The 17,508-nt window shown below is 39.7% G+C and overlaps 1 protein-coding gene across 1 annotated transcript in view; it reads right to left on the bottom strand.

Annotated features, from left to right (window-relative positions):
• LOC115422054 (ERC protein 2) overlaps positions 1-16,930 on the bottom strand; it is a 175,402-nt gene extending 158,472 nt beyond the window's left edge. The window contains exons 1-4 of the mRNA XM_030138098.1: positions 16,713-16,930; positions 13,266-14,375; positions 8,871-8,894; positions 7,985-8,746 (exon numbers count right to left, since the gene is read on the bottom strand). Coding sequence (XP_029993958.1) covers positions 7,985-8,746; positions 8,871-8,894; positions 13,266-14,135 — 1,656 coding nt within the window. The 5' untranslated portion in view covers positions 14,136-14,375; positions 16,713-16,930. The remainder of the gene's footprint in view (positions 1-7,984; positions 8,747-8,870; positions 8,895-13,265; positions 14,376-16,712) is intronic.
• Between the last annotated feature and the right edge of the window lie 578 nt (positions 16,931-17,508).

Below are 17,508 nucleotides of genomic sequence, written 5' to 3'. Positions count from 1 at the left end.
GTGAGTACTTTTTACTGTACCTGCCAGATAATGTCAGGATCAAAACAGAAAGGGGGGTTGGTATTCTGTAATTACAGAGCGGAAATATACACTACTTACAAACAGCAACACAGATAAATCAACCATGCAGAGAAAGCATTAACTAGTGGAATATTCTGTAAAAATACTTGGAATTTTCTCTTCACATTAATATGTGTAATCAGTTTGACAATGTTTGTAAATACCTTTTCCAATTAATACAGTCAAATTTAATTTGGCCTGTCTTATGCATTTATAAAAAATGTGGGCATCCCGGTATAACATGTGCAGTTTGTTAATAGGCAGACAAATCACCAAGTATGTGTGAAAAATAACTGTGGTTTTGCTGTAAAGGAGCCACTTTTGGAACAAGCGTTTGCTGAATGAACGCTCAATATGCATGTGTGTGGGAGTGCATGCAGACACATGTGGAGTCAACTGCATTTTTCACAGCTCTAACAACTTCAAAGAGCTGAGATGAGAGTGAAAGCTTCCATATGTGACATTTGAAACAAATTGAATAAGTGCTCAGCTCTGCATGGGCCAATAATGGACTTCACTTGGGCACGGCTGCCATACAGACACGAGGCAGCAGTAAAACAATGTTTCTGAGATTGTTACATGTTTGTGTCTGCATTTACAACCTATCCAGAGCCTCTTTAAGTACTCTCATTACGGCAGTACTCATAAGTAATTACAGTTTTGTTGGGTGCTGATATCAAACTGAACCACAATATAAGTCTAGTAAAACACAACAACAGTCTCTCATCTCCACCGAAACACCTACAACAGGTTCAAGTTTCATTCTCAGACTAGTGTGGGGATAAATTTAGAACATATCGCATCCATGATCCGTAAACTGAAATTTGTAAAGGATAAAAACTAGGCTCTTCTTGGTCCATTCTAAGTCCTACCTTCATATCAATGACAGTCTGCAGAGCCCTGGTCTTAGCTGGATCAGCCTGGAGCTGGTTCCGTCGATGGAGCTCCTGGGGAGGGACCCGGTAAAAATAAGCCTGGCGGCTCATCATCTTTGCACACTTTAACTTCCACAGCTTCAGAGCCACTTAGAAAGACACACTGGGGACTACTCAGTCCCAAGTTCTGCCCCTAGTGTTTTCCACTACATTCTCCTTTGGTGATCCTTCATTAAAAAATACTATCCTTTGCGATACATCCTTCAAATATATTTTTTCTATAATCTTGAAGGTTGTTCCCAGCTTGACATTCTCCCAAAGTCTTCGTCTCTTATAACAGGTGCTGACGTCTCCTCTTTCTGCCCTCTGTTTGTCACTGTCATTAGCCCATTGAAGTTATAGGTCACAAGTATCTGTATCTTGCACTGTTTCTGGGTGCTTATTTCTTTTTCTTATCTCTCACTTGTTTTCTCTGACTGTCTCACAGATGTCTCTGGCATTCTACAGCTCTTGCTTAGCAACACTTTCTGGCAGCACATGCGCCAAAGCTTCTTCTTTCAATAATTAATGGTGTCTCTATGTCCTCACAAAGGCAAACACACATTCAGGCTAATGGACAACTAACTACCAACACACAACAGGTTAAAACAGGCTCATTTAACTGGGAATATTTAGTGTAAAGACCAAAATAATGTTGCAGATTAATTATACAGGGACAGCACAGACAGCAGTAAATAAGTAGAATATCTAATATTAGAGTAAATATTTTTATTTTGAACCCTCAAATATCTTAACAGCCACTGGCAACTGAAAGCATTTATTGATCTAAAATCTTTAATCACTTTTAAATCATTAATCCTATCAATATATGTAAATAATTAATGTAAAATGTGGTTTCTCAGCTTTCCAGTGGCATGTGATATGATCCACTCGGATGTTCCGAGGCTCCATATTGAACATAGAAACACTGTCATCTTCTACAGCATAAATTCACCAATAAAATCCATGTCATCTTGCAAATGACAGTTGTTGTAGATGCTTGAGTTTGTGTTGAATTGATAATATATTTTGCTGAAAAAGTCACTTTTTTAAGTTTTCCCTGTTCTGGTATAATAAGCTTTGCATTTACTCTGAGGTTTTAACCCATAAAGACCCACTGCTAGTTTTGTGACAGGTTCCAAATGATTTCTTTCAATATTTGACATTTCCTAGGTGATTTATCAACAATTATTATTAAGTAATCCTCCATATTTTGCATTTTTCCAGTGAAAATCAGGTCTCTTCCTACATTTAATGTACTGATCATATTGACGTTCTTAAAAGCTCAGATTAAAGTTGGAGATTATTAGAAAGAGAAACAGTGAAAATTGGAGAAAATGTGATTTTTTCAGGCAAATCTATCATTAACTGAACATAAAACAAGTGTTTCTATCCACTGTCATTTATCAAACTCCATGGGTTTTACTGGTGAATTAATGTTGTAAAAGATAACGGTGTTTCCGCGGTAACTACAGAGCCTCTGAGCATTCAAATGGGTCATATCTAATGACCACGAAAAGACGACAAACTGCATTTTATACCAATTATTTACATGTATTGATAGGATTAGTGGATCAACAGGTATTAAACATTTTAGATCAGTAGATGGTTTTGGTCAGTGGGGGATGTTTGGGTCTTTATGGGTTAAGAACATCTACATGATCACTGAATTTAATATAGGAAAGTACCTGATTTTTAACAGTGAAAGGATGAAATAATAAATAATGAAAAATAAGTTAAGAAAAAAATTATATTTGGCAGTCAGCACAAAAAATAGTTCTAAGTTTTTAAGGGTTAAAACCTCAGTGTTGTGGTAAGTTTAATAGCAAAATTAATTATTCCTGCATATTTATTCCTACTGAGACAAAGTTATTTGAAGGCTATAAAATTGATTGGATACAACATTAAATGCCGCTTACACGGAAAAACAAAACATTTATAACTACTACGTGCAGGAAGAGAACTGCAGCATCATTAAGAAATAAAGGCCAATGAAACAACTGTAATGTCAACACTAGTAGCAATAATGGCATCAGATCACACTGATTTCCCATGGTTCCCTTTCTGTCTGCAGTTTCCCTTCTTGGCTGAAAAGGGGAGACAAGGAACTTATCTTGTTCATGTCACTGGATAAGGAGGGATTACTGCTGTCAAAGCATGCCTCCCACAGACTGGCATTCCCACTACGGCCACAGTCCTAATCTTGCCCCAGCCTGGATGTGTATTATTGTGTTACTGTGTGAGTGTGAGTCCGTCAGTGTGTGCCTGCCTGTCTTCTTGTCGGCCTCTGCCCATCTATGTCAGTGCTTCAGACAGAGTGTATGTATTAACTCCTTATCAACAGTAATGGTACAGATCTCAGAAGTGTTGTGTCTGTCAATGGGGGAAATTAAGTCATGCACGAGAGCATGTCATCAAAGACTGTCTCCTCTGCTCCACATGTGTCAGAGCACCAAGCATATGGAATGAATAGGATCAAAAGTAACACTATAGCAATAAGTGCCGGCATCCTGAATGAAGGATACGGTCAAAAAGTTCAATTCCAGCCTGAAGGCGATGGTGTCATATGTGCCGTGCACAGACAAGAACATACACTAACACACACACAAACATGTGCACATTCATCAATCACATTCCCATCCCGTCTTCATCAGGAAAAGAAGAAAAGGAAACACATTTGCTTGCTACAAATGTGAATATGTGCCTGCCTATCAGATTGAAAGCTCAAAAGAGGAGTTTGAAAAGACAAAGGGAAAATCAGAGAGAATCAAAGTCTTGCTGTTGGGAGGGGTTGAAGAGGGGGTTAGAAGAAGGTTTGAGGGGTGTAATTTTGTCCTGATAAACTTTTCCGCTCAAACATTCTGGGAGATCAACAGAGCATAGCGAGTATGTGGTGCCCGGGGTGTGGTGGGGAGAAGCGACCATGTGTGTGTTTGTTGATGGTATTTACAGTGGTCTTCTAATGTTAGTTGAGAGTAGCTTCATCTGTGTCGGGTGAAAGTAGCCAATCTACAGTGAAACCCTGAAGAGCCCCACCCAGTTCACGCCTTTGGCCGATTAACTTAACCACAGCAGATAACGCATCAACTAAAAAGGAAGAAAGAAAGAGAGAGCGGGAAATGACGTGGCGGTAAAACGTACAAGGGCAAAGACAGAAATGCAGATGAGGAAATAACAGCATTCTGCAGCTGATATGATTCTGATATTTGAGAGTTGTGCTGCTTATCTGCACTAGAAAGTTGTAAAATGTTACATTTCTCAGCTTTCCTTATGATTGTGAGAGAGTGTGGGGGTGACAGAGACGGTTAGCCTACAAAGGGAAAGCACCGACACCTCTGAATACAAAAAAACAGAGTCAAAAGTACAGAGAAAAGCTACTACACATACATTCAATGATATGGATCCAGCACCAGGTAAGATACCTTTATATCTTAGGAGTCTTAACTCTATCTAGAGTGCCAAAGACCCAAATTAATATCCCCAGTATGATATGCATGAAAGTAGATATGCCATCTCCAAGAAAATATTTCTTAGTATGTGCATGCATGTGTGTGTGCGCCCTTGGCAGCAGGTCAGGGCTGGGCAGGAACAGACCAGTGGTGCAGCTGTTATTATTGGGTCTACAGGGAGCTGGCGGCTGGGGAGAGTCGATTAGGCCCAGATTTATGCCTCTCAGCGTAAGCTGTAAGCTTGTGTGTATGTGTGTGTGCTTTCACACACAACGCAAGTGTGCAGTTAGTGTATGAAATGGCCACAATAAGTAAAATCTAATAGGACACTGCCACTTAGTGGATGTTGCTAGTACTGAAAAGAGCATCCTTGCTGTACACAGCATGTACTGCAAATAAGCAACTGAGAAATGTACCCATAACATGATAAATCAGCTAATAGTTTAATATAGTCTTTTTACAGTAAAACATGCAGTCATATTACTTTTACTACTTACTACTTTCTTTTTATGAAGCTAAGTGGGAAATATAAACAGAAATACAGCTCCACAAAAAAACGCCCGACATCAGCAGGTGAGAGAGTGATTGAGTGCTCTAAATCCATACATCCACTACACCCCAGCAGACCACTCAGACATAAACACAGACAGCTGCCTCAATAACTTCACATCTGGCTGTGGTCTCCCTGTTTTATTCCTGAATGGTACTAAGAAAGGAGGAAGAGGAAAAGACAAAAAGAGACTCCCATAATCTATTCAATTCTATAATAAATACATTGCAGTACTAAAAAAAAAAAAAAAACATTAAATCTTTCAGTGAGAATCTGGGTAATTTATCCTCAAAAAATTATCTTAATATAAACACAAAGGGAAGGTGATAGTTTCTCTTCTGACCAGGAAAGAATAGCAATAAAGGCCCACTGCCAACCACAGCCATGTTAAAAATATAAATAAAATGGGAGGCAAACCGAAAATGGAGGCATTTATTATCCAAGCTCAAGCAAAACAAGCTGGGTCATTTAAAGGAGAGTAATGGGTGTGGTAATAGAAAGCAGTTGGGCTGGTTTCCTTTGGAGCTAATCAAAAGAAGTAGAAGTACCCCCTAATAGAAGCAAGTTTAAGTGTAAGGCTCAAATACAACAATGACATATAAACAAAAGCCAGAGGCGCAAGTAGGTAAAATTCCAACTAAACTTAAACATTCAGGAATAATATTTATTTTCAAAACATTTATTTGAACATTACTGTTTATTAAAAATTAAATATAATTAATTATACTTAAAATTCATTAGTATTTCAACTATTTCATGAGTTTTCAGAGAAACTCAGGTATCTGTGTAATTCTTGCACAAGCAGGAAGATGTTTCCTACCTTATGACATAGATGTTATAAATATACTTAAAGTTATTTCAGTAATAAAGAATATAATGTATAGGTATTATTCAAGAATAATAACAGTTGTAAAATCTAGCTCTACCGTCACTTTTGTTTTCAATACATATAACACTGTCACATTTTGTAAGGGTTTCACTTCCAGGTCTTTTTCGCAACAGCATTAATGTCATGCCATGATGTGATGAAATATAAATTTGATCTAAATACTACTTTTAGGAACACAAATCAGTGATGACATATTTCTGTCTCTTTCTAAACCATAGGTCTTAGTTTTACTTAAAAACTGCAAAATTAACACAAGTGTAATTTGAGCTGTAATCGGTTCAGCTCATTTCCACACATCAAAGTGTGTGAGAAACCTGTCTGCTCTCTGTCAGAGACTTCATCACCCCGCTGCAAACTCAGAAAAGAGTGGGGTTAAAGGAGAGGAGGGAAAAATACGAAGGAAAAACAATCACTTCTCTCTTCAATCAGGGCGGTCAAAGTGTTTTCCCTCATTAATCATACATTAATATTCAGACAAACAGAGCCTGTTTTTCTACTCTAGAAAAACACTCCCATCTCCCTCACCTCTCACACCGGGTTATCCCCTCTGCTATAGCACACACCATATGTGTTAAGCTGTCAAGTAGTTAAAAATAGCATGGCACACAGAGAATGTGAATCAGACACTCACCTTTTACACACACCACATGGTTTGGTCCCATGCATTTTTCACAGCCACATGCCCACAAGTACCATTATGCACAACTGTGGTTGCATTAATATGGGCTGAAATATCCACACACCGCCCTGGCAAAATCACTACAGTGGCCAAACACCCGGCACGGGTGGATATCCCATCAGCCCTCAGTTGCCGAAAGAGGGAGTGTCCTTGCTAAGCCGACAGGCCCAGATGTGCATGCATACCGGCACACACTGACACAAACAGACGCACAAACAATCATTCAGACTAGACATGGCAGTCATTGAAGCAGGCACACAACAAATAGACAGAAAAACAAGATCAAGACACAAACAATAGTGGGGGTATACACAGACAACCACACACACTGACAGAGAGGTAGAGAAATTAAAGACTAAGAAGATTTAGGAGTTAAAAATAAACAAGGCAGGAGAGAGGAGCACAGAGAAGCCGACTGCTCCCCTGGTAGAGGATACACACTCACCTGTGCTACACAGGCCTGCTGTTTGTTTTGTTTTTGCAAAATAAGGAAATCACTCTTTACTTAATAAATATTTTTCCCTTCATTTTAGGCTTGCTGTATATCATGCTGCAGAATAAATGCTGTGCATTAATCACAGACAAGTGGCCTAAAAACAGTTGGCATATCAGCATGTGAACACTCAGGAAAACACACACAGACAGATTGTAAAACTTCATGGCTGAACACAGGCTTAGAGCTCTCGTATGCTAAGCTGGTCCATTGATAAGACCTGCTGAGCTGCTTTCTGCTTTCACACTCTACATAATACAGACACACTAACAGGTACACACACAGACAGACACACTAATGCAGGCACAGATGATGAGGGTTAATGATCTGACCAATAAATATACAAATACACATACATACATACACACAACAAATGAATCAAATAAAAGTAATACACTATAGGAGCAACTATTTTTAGAATTACAACTGGTCAAATGTGATTCAGTAATCCTTTTTTGTTCAAATAAATGCATTGTGTATTATGACAGAACAGCCTCTGTGATTTATGGCTTCTCATGACTTCCCCAAATGTCCGGAAGTGATATTTGACTAATAAGAAATAGTGATATAATACCCAGCACATACCTCTCCAAAGTCTTATAATTCAAACAAACTAGTGATCCAATCTCATGGATTTATTTGTTCTGTTTTACTTATAAGGGATTTATTCTTGACGTATACCCTAGACCAGCGTTTCTCAATGGGGCAGTACCAGACAATGTTGGGGGGCGTTTGGAAGGAGAAAGCTGAGCTGAGAGGGCCCCCCTCCCCTGGTCTTCCTTATTGAGATCTGTCTTGTTACTTACTTACTCCTAGACCTTCACCAGGTTTCATGAAAATCGAAGTTTCTGCATAACTTTGCTAAGACAACAGACACAGGTGAAAACATACCCTCCTTGGTGATGATAAATATTCCCTGCACTCTGCATGTGAGTAGGAACAAATCATACCTCTTTCAGATGCATGTTTTCCAGCTGGGTTTCAGCCTCCTGTGCTGCCATGGCTATGATGCCTGTCCTCTGTCCACGAACCCACTGTCCCTGACCTTGACCTTGACTATGACCCTGAAGCATCTCCAGCAGCCTCTGGATGCTCTCATCCCGGGCACCCAAGGTCTGCTTCTGAGAGTCAATTCTCATCTCCATCTCCTCCATGGTCTTTCTGAGCAGGGACAGCTCTTTGGCCTGTCGTTCATGCTCTGACTGCAGGCGAAAGAAGTTTTCTTCTGATGGATCCAGGGGAGGGGGAGAGGAGAAGCCATCACACCCAGGCACCTGACAGGGGCTACAGGGTCGTACAAAACTGGAGCTGGGTGGTACCACTGGGCCTTGGTTGGGGTTGTACAGAGTCTGATTTGGGCTGCTCCTTGGCACAGGCTGAAGGGTGTTGGCTGGGCTGATTCTCTGTGCAGACACAGCTGCGTTACAGCCGTAAGCAGGGCTGTGGATGATGATGTCAGCTTCCTGTTGCCTTGAATTGTAAGTGTTGGATGGGCTGGCTCTTGGGCTTTTCTTTGGTCCAGGACTGTTGAGGTGACAGGGGCTTTGTCTGGGGCTGTGTCCAGGGCTCAGCCCCCCTCTGTGGTCCTGGTCCATATGTGGCTCTCGGTGAGGACCAGAGTTCCCGTGCTGTCGCTGTTGCTGTAAGCGACTGTTCATCTCCCTGTGAGCCCTGAGCTCCTCCTGAAGCTCCTGAACTGTCAGTGGGAGCTGCTACACAAGCAAACACAAGTATGAAGTTCATTTTCAGAGAATAAGCAAAGAACTCACCAAAACTGAGACATTTATTAAAAATTCCACAGAAAGAAAAAAAATATGGTAAATTATTAGGTCAAACCTTGTTTCTTCTTATTTCCCCAGGCTGCAGCAGGGAGATGCGAGAAAGACACATACACATGAAGAAATAAAGCCAATAGTAAAATGAGAGTATTACGGTGATCCCAAAAATGATGACAATGTGTTGATATTACACATTTTGGCCACGAGGTGGAGACATTTCTCATGAACATAAAGGGGAAATACAAGGAATAATGAGGGTTGCTGCAGGGGACAAAAGGAAGGATAACATGGTATTAAAGATAAAAAAATAAAAAATAAAACATTCTAAAAAGAATGAAAAAATAAACACAAATAAACATTCCTCACAAAAAGTTCAACTTGATTAATATATTTAATTTTCCTGAAGGACTCTTCACACAGATCAATAAAATTCTATCTAATCTAATGTGAGTGAAAAAATACCACTGCTCATAGACTGAAAAATGCCCTCTTTCACTGTGTAATAGAGGCTGAAAAATACAAAATACAATATGTCACTGTGCTCTGTGCATCATATGGTAAACTTTCCACAGTTACCAATCAGCATATTTTCAAGTGATCTAACAGGAAACAAGAATTCTACCTGCTTCTTCTTCTGTCATCAAGCTGCAGGAAATCAACTAGTCTCAATTCTAAAGTTGTCTCAACTCCCCCCACCTCCCACCAGTGACGTAAGCAGAGGAGTCAAAATGAGGACCCGAGAAAAGAAGAGCCAAGGAAACAAGTGTTTAACAAAATGTGACATGCTCACCTTGGCGACGTTGTTTTAAATAGACGTATAAGCTTAAAAAGAGATGCCGAACAGCCACATGATGAGTCTGTAATTCTGTTACAATGCACCACTGTATACTAATAGATGGGGGCTCATCTAAACTTATGACTAAATTTTAATACAAATCAAATTGTGTCATAATAGATCAGTAGGCTATTTAATCATTTTACCTAATGCAACTTCAGATTTAGGAAAACTTTCATTATTTAAGTCCTGCCCCTGCCACTGTTACTCATAACATTGGAATTAAATATTTTTACCTCCTCTCATGAAGTGACTGTGACAAACTGATTTATTCTTGATAAATAAAGTGTAATTGGGACTCAGTATGTAATCATTGCACCTGGTCAGAGGTGATTACTGATGAATGTAGGAATGAAAAAAAGGAATGTGTTGGAAAAAATCATTCCAACTTTATGGACAACAGTGTATATTCTAGACATGTGTCATACTCCTTCACTTATCATGTGATCGCCAAAAAAACTTCTACAAAGCTATGTATCCTTGTTGTTTTGTTATGTTCCACCATGTCTATTTTCTACTTTAGATTTTCTACTTTAGATTTTTCTTCTATTTGTTATAACTGTCTTTATTTATGCTCTTATACTGTGAATTCTCATCTTTTAATATATGATTGCACACTGTATTGGTCTGTCTGAGCATCCTAATTTTGTTGTACATGACTTTGTAATGACAATAAGGTATATTCTGATTATGATTTTAGAAAACTCAAGACATCCCTCAAGATGTCACATCAATATTGATTGAGGATACAGGGGTTGGACAAAATAATGGAAACACCTTCACCTCAAGATGATAATGCCCCAATCCATACAGCTAGAATTGTTAAAGAATGGCATGAGGAACATTCTAATGAAGTTGAGCATCTCGTATGGCCGGCACAGTCCCCAGACCTCAACATTATTGAGCATTTATGGTCAGTTTTAGAGATTCAAGTAAGACGTCGATTTCCACCACCATCGTCTCTAAATGAGTTGGAGGGTATTCTAACTGAAGAATGGCTTAAAATTCCTTTGGAAACAATTCACAAGTTGTATGAATCAATACCTCGGAGAACTGAGGCTGTAATTGCCGCAAAAGGCGGACCTACACCATATTAAATTATATTTTGTTGATTTTTTAAGGTGTTTCCATTATTTTGTCCAACCCCTGTAGAGGGTTCAAAGAGTAGACGGTGAAAAACAGGAAATTGAGAAGAGTCGCCTAGAGGGAGGTTTTGGCCAATCATAGGAGTTTTCAGACAGGTTCACAGAGTTTAATACATGATTGACATCTGTAACTACCAATCATTGTTCTGCACTATAATTACTGCAACACTAAACAGTCATCTACAATATGTACATTTAGAAGGTACAGAGAGCATTTTTAAATTTTTCTGGTTCCCTGATTTAGGCTCCTGCAGCTTTCATTAAAATAAACTGTACTGACGGTGTATGGAATTTTGATGAGTGAACAGGAAAAGTTAAAACAGACATACGGAACACACAGAGAGCACCTTTAACATTTGCACTGACTCTAACAGAATTATCCCTCTCTATGTGATATTAGGAAATGTTCAAAAGGTCCAGAAGGTGGAGAGCATCAAGGACACCAAGTTGAGATGTGGGAGGGAGGCAAGGGTGAACGCACATAATCAATTCAATGAGCTAGCACTGAATATCAAGTCAGAGTGGGTGGACAATCCTCTGCACAAACAGACTCACAACTGAGACTGTAGACACAAATATGTATGTGCAAGTGTACAGACACACACAACACACACACATATGCCAAACAAACAGATGGTGTGGGGACAACTGTGGCCACTGCAGCTGAGAGAAAAGGTGACATTCCTCATGCTAATGATTAAGTTCTCCTGTCAGCCCCAGCTCTTACTAAGTTGCCTCAAAGGGCAAAAACAAGGAAAAAGCTGAATTAAAAAGGAGGAAAAGTGAAAATCAGAAAGGAGAGGTGGGAAGAGGGGATAAAGAAGGGCAAGGTGATAGCAGATAAGATAACATCTTGCATCACATATAACTGTCACTTTTTAAAAACAAACCGGTGGTTTATATAAATGGGAGTATGAGTATTTCTTTGATTTATAAGATACACTGTAAGAATGTAAAGCTGAGAGGTAAGTTCATAATAATTTTAATGTGTGATCAGACATGCTAACTAGGCTATGATCATCATGAACCAGAGCTAAACCATGAAAGGTGTTAGTGGAAGTGGATTTGTATGTAAGAAAGAGGAAGGGAGACAAAGACAAAGACAGAAAAAGAGCGTGTGGAATGCCCAGAGCTTTTTGCTCTTTTGACCTGAAATATTCTGTTTAAAACCTATTCTGTAAAAACAGAACTGAACACAATTCCAAACTGAAATTGTACATATTACTAGTGGGTGGATGTAACATTGGTTTCTGCACAAAGTTCAATTCAGTTAAACCTGATACAGCAGAACAATTACAGGGGTGAAACTTAACGTACATGAGGAGTGGGTGAGCATGGATGAGCTCAACATGAGGAGAAAATAAATACTACTTTTATTTAGTCCTAATAGGTAATGTATGAATGCAGGAGGTCATATTAATACTTGATTGCAATATTCACTTTCCTCAATAGACCTATCCACTTTATAATAGATTGTACAGTGCTTTGAATTACAAATGGGTTAAGAAAGTACCAAGTATTTCATGAATTTTGTGGAATTTACCATTTATGTGTTTGCAGGTGTTATATAGTGTCTTTACACTAATGACACTGAGAGATGAAAAAGGTAAAAATACAAACACAGAAGTGGTTCCTTGGTTACATGAGGGAGAAAACAAGATATGACTGAAGTTTGCGTATGTTTGTGTAAGAGAATGAACGAACAAGGGAGGACAACAAAGGGATTCAGTAAAATTTACACAAGCTACTGTTCTAGTGTGAGAGATGATCAGAAGAGGATAATTACCTGACTTTTACCAGTCTTTCCCCTAGAGAAACACCTGTATTTTCTACCAGACAAACATGAGGGACAAACAGGCAGGTAAAAGATCGCACAGACAAATGAAGAAACAATAGAGAGCAAGATACAAAACAGAAGGACAAAAGATGAAGATGAAGATGTGTAGAGACAGACAGATGGACAATGCATGAGTAATGCAATGAATGAGACCAGGTGAAGGTGGCACAGGACAGACTGGTCATCATCCTTTCAGAAGAAACTGAGAGCTTTTTTAGAAACTGGCAAAGACTTAGAATGGTTGCCACTAGGGCATGTTCCCATGGAAACACAGACAGCGCTGAGTCTGGCAAATATCTTTACAAATGAACTGTGCACAAGCCTTTCTATACAACCTTGAGGGAAAGAAAAGAAGGTATGATGTGTTAGGTTTGGAGATGAGAGGAAATGGGTAAGACAACAACCAAAATATGAATGTAATGCATGAGCACATAAACCAAAGTTTGGTTTCAAGATTACAAGAATGTGCTGTAACTAAAAATGACTGATGTGAAAGTGGTTCATTGCTGCCTATTAAGGTTTGTATGCGTTTCATTCATAAAATGGCCATTTTCAATTATCTGTCTGTGTCTTGTACTGATTTTGGAAACGGAAACAGCATTTTCAAACACATACTTAATCCTGTCATTTTCTTACCTGCAAATCCTCCTGGTTTGTCCTGTACTGGTCCTTAAGAATCGAGGTCCTCACTCCATCCTCCCTCCTGACTCCCTTGTCCTTCTTTACTTCTGGGCTCCAGAAGTTGACATTGTTCACGTTGTGGCCCATCCTTCCTTCCCTTCCTCCCTCCAGTTCTCTCTTAAGGTGGTCATTCTCTCTCTGTAGTTCCCTCAGCTGACTATGGAGGTCAAATGTAGAACCCTCTCCATGTCCAGCTGAATCCTGGAGGTCCCGTGGATGCCTGCCAGACTGATGCCGTAAACTGGAGGTCCCACCTGGAAGCATGGTTTGGTCTCCATAGGGGTCTGATGGGTGAGCCAGGCCAGATGAGGTAATGTTGGGGCTGCTGCCCATGACGGTTGTTCTGCCAGTGTATGAGGAGCGGTTTGTGCTCCTGCCCAGTGTCATGGTACCTTTAGGGTATCCACCAGATTGATCGAAGGCCTCACGTTCACTGGGATACATGGTGCCTGAGGTGGCATAGGCAGCACTTAAAGACTGAATGTTCTCCATAGACAGGGTTTTACCCCCTGGGGCCGTTGCAGAACCATGAGTTGTTCCTTTGTCTGCTGCTGTGCCAGGTTTGCTCTTTGAACCCTGAAGCCTTGATCCTGATCCTTGACCTCCAACCGTCTTAGACCCTTGGGCAGGCACTCCCCCTGACACAGAGCCTGGTTCCAGCCCCGAACGGCAGCCTGGAGTTGAAGTTCCAGTCTGTTTGCCTTTCCCCATTTTAGGGGATCTTGAGAAGCGTGAATGAGACGTACTGACATCGGTGTGCCCACTGCTCTTCGTGGCTGCAGACAGCTTGCTCTGTGCAGGCTTGGCTCTAATGTTTAAAGGCATTTTTATATGGCAAAAGATTACATCTGACGGGAAACTCTTAAGGTTTGAAATATTATTTCATTTCATAAAGTTAAGGCCACCCTTTGGCCCTTCAGTGTTCACCTGTCTATCCTTCATTTTGCGGAGCTTGAGGCTGTTGAGCAGTTTTATTTAGTCTTTTAAGAAGGAGGAAAAAATTGGCTGCAGGCAGGTAGGGCAGAGCTCCTGTGGTTTTACTTACAGTGTGGGACATCATGGTTTCTAGAGAAATAAAAGCAGGATAAAAGATCAAATCAAATCATATTAAATAATAGTGAACAACAGTAATATAACACAATAATCCAAGAGAAACAACTAACTGTAGCAGCAGCTTATCCATATCAGGGTATGTGCATGTTTCAACAAATTAAATGTATGATCTTTAAGATGTTTTTAACATCATGAATGTAATTTAAGAACTATTTCACATCACATATGCAATGTCCATACAGAAAAATATTGCACAATGGCAGGCATTTGCCAGTGGCTTTTTACAGCAGCTTTTTTGGCTCTTTGACTTCCCAATTCTAATATATTTGTACTCAAAGTTCCTGTCTTTGTTAGTTAAATCCCACCAGTTTTTAAGACCTAACAAAACAAGGTTAGGGTTATTCAGGGACTCACTGGTGTGCAAACCCATATTTATCTATGGATACACAACCGTAATTTTTCCAGTACAAATTCAAAGGATCTTGTGTCTATTCATTTATCATTGCATTCATTTTTTATTCCCTGCTCTGATATCAACTGGCTGAATCTGCTGTAAAACAATACACAAGTGGTCCCAGGCAAAACAAACCCTGCCCCTCAAACATATTTCACCCATTATAAGTAAAAGGGATTTTTTTTTAAATCATAAAAAATGTGAAATTGGAAGTACTATTCACAAAATGTAATGACATTTATTCTGGGTCACTGGCAATCTATAGATCCAAAATTTGGTATGAATTGAACCAGTAGTTTTGCTGCTAAAGTGTTAACAAACAAACTGAACTAAAACAATACCTCTTGCCTCGCCTTCGCAGGGCGGGGTAATAAAGAGGAGAGGGAAAATACTGTGCAGTCAGGGGAAAGTCACGAGTTGGGTATTGACAGGGCAGGGGATATGAAAATAAGAATGTGGATCCTCAGGCCCATACTGTCACATGTTATTACTAGAACACTTATTCATCCTCACCTCTTAATTATGAGTTGAAATACTGGGGGCTGTGAACTCAGTGTATGGATGACTGTATGCTAGTGCTATTGTTAATCACCAGATAGCCCTTGCTTATGGCACACAGAACAAATTGCATTTACAAATGTCACCACAAGAGATGGTATATGAGCAAAAGAGGAGTGACTGGCTTGACCAGTTCAGTACCATGGACAGCACTTTCTGATGCATGTTCAGGTCTTTGAAAATTAAAAAAAGACAGACAGAACTGTGAAACTGGCTATACCATGAACTGGTGCAGAAGGATGGTAATCCAGCTTTTATCTACCATATTATCTAACTCCTGTCTAAATCTGCCAAAAACACTCAAGTACCTTAGGCTTCAACTTAAAAGACAAAATTCTGATTTTGGAATTTGAGCTCAAGTATAGTATGAAACTACTGTAATAGCACAACCATCATATACACTGCTGCCCATAAAGTTGGAATAAAATATTTTTGCCTCAACTCATGAAATGATGGTGACAATGTGATTTGTTCTTGATAGATAAAGTGTAACTGGTACTCAGGATGTAATTACACCTGGTCATAGGTGGTTACTGATGTGTATAAATGCAAATAAATAACAGGAATGTGTCTGAAAACAAAATTATTCCAACTTTATGGCCAATAGTGTACTATACTGTGTGCCATACATAATGACATATGGTGGCATTGTGGTTTTACATTACAAGCAAAAAAAAAAAGGGACGAAAGGTCTTATTGTGATTAAAGTAAGAATAAACCAGTCTATAACAGACAGATATCTGGTACAGAATGCAAAGCAGAGGCAAATCCAAATCATAATCCCTCCTCTAATCCAAGAGGATTGGGTGCTGGGAGTCACTGCATGGGATGCAACTGAGAGATTGGTTAAATCTGCCTGTCAGTCATAACATAGCTGTCAATCCTTTATCCATCATTGTTTGAAACAATGAGTTTAACCTTACATGGACCATCAATTCAGTGAATAATTTTGGCAGAGTGATATTTACACCTACAGTCAAGGTGTAAATTTGGCAATGGTGACTAAAAATAACACGATGAACACAATGATGGTTATGTTTGAACCCTTAGAGGGAAATCAAGATGTGTTAGCATGCTATTACTGAAGCCTGGTATGCAGATGCCATTTCCACTCAGATGAAATTAAGTGTTGAGTGTTGTGTTCGGTTTTTAGTGAGCATCCGCCAAGTTTATGCAGCTGTGAATTTCCAAAAGCGAGACTGACAGCACGAGTGGACGACAAAGTTGACAAAGACATAAGATATTAACGGGTGAAAATGTGAAAATATAGTCAGGACAATAAAAAAAAACAAAAAAAACACGTCACTTCACATGGGGGCTCGAGCCCATCCACTTACTTGTGAGTTGACAGCCAGCTGTTGCCGCGAGGACAAAACTCGAGTCACCACCCAAAGTGCACGAGCGTAACTCACCAATTTGCATGGTAGCAAATTCACACCGTCCACTCCAGTTTTTCTCCCAAAGCTTAACATACCCATAAACAAATTATAAAGCAGAGCGCGGGGTATTTTTACGGGTAGCACGAATAAAAAGGTCTGCGGGCATGTGACCGTGGAGCCTGGACACAGAATAACTCTACTACAACCACGGCATGAAGGATTAGTTTCTTGCTCATATGCACACGGTACATGAGTTAGGGCTGGTACCTTACATAATAATTAATCTTCTACACAAACTAAAAGTACACAATTCCATTTGTTTTAAATCGTTTTGCCGCATAATGACACAAATTCCAAGTGTGTGTAAAATTCCCTGTTTCTCTTACCGGAAATGTAGCTCTCCATCACCGTGAAGTGTCAGCCATACCCTGGCCGACCTCGGAGCCAGCTCCATGATCTCATCGGCTCAGCTCTCACTGACCTGTCCTGCCATCGGGTCCGCGTGGGCGCCGCGCGCTCCCAACATCGGCGCGTGCGTGGTGTGGATGCGCCAGCAGCCGGCCGGCATGATTGTTTTGTTTTTGTTTTTTTTAATTCCTCCCCATATCCACATACCAATATAAAAGAGTAACTACCACACGCCAAAGTTGATTAAAAAATTGTGAAAATTAAAAATGGAAAAAAAAAAAAAAAAATGCACACAAATACCATATGAAATTGTCTTTATGGTCATTTTTATTATACCCCATTACGT

This window comes from Sphaeramia orbicularis, chromosome 7 (genome assembly GCF_902148855.1).
Source record: "Sphaeramia orbicularis chromosome 7, fSphaOr1.1, whole genome shotgun sequence".
Lineage (NCBI taxonomy): Eukaryota > Metazoa > Chordata > Actinopteri > Kurtiformes > Apogonidae > Sphaeramia > Sphaeramia orbicularis.
The sequence above is the reverse complement of the archived record's forward strand: the minus strand, read 5'-3'. Positions and strand labels throughout refer to the sequence as shown.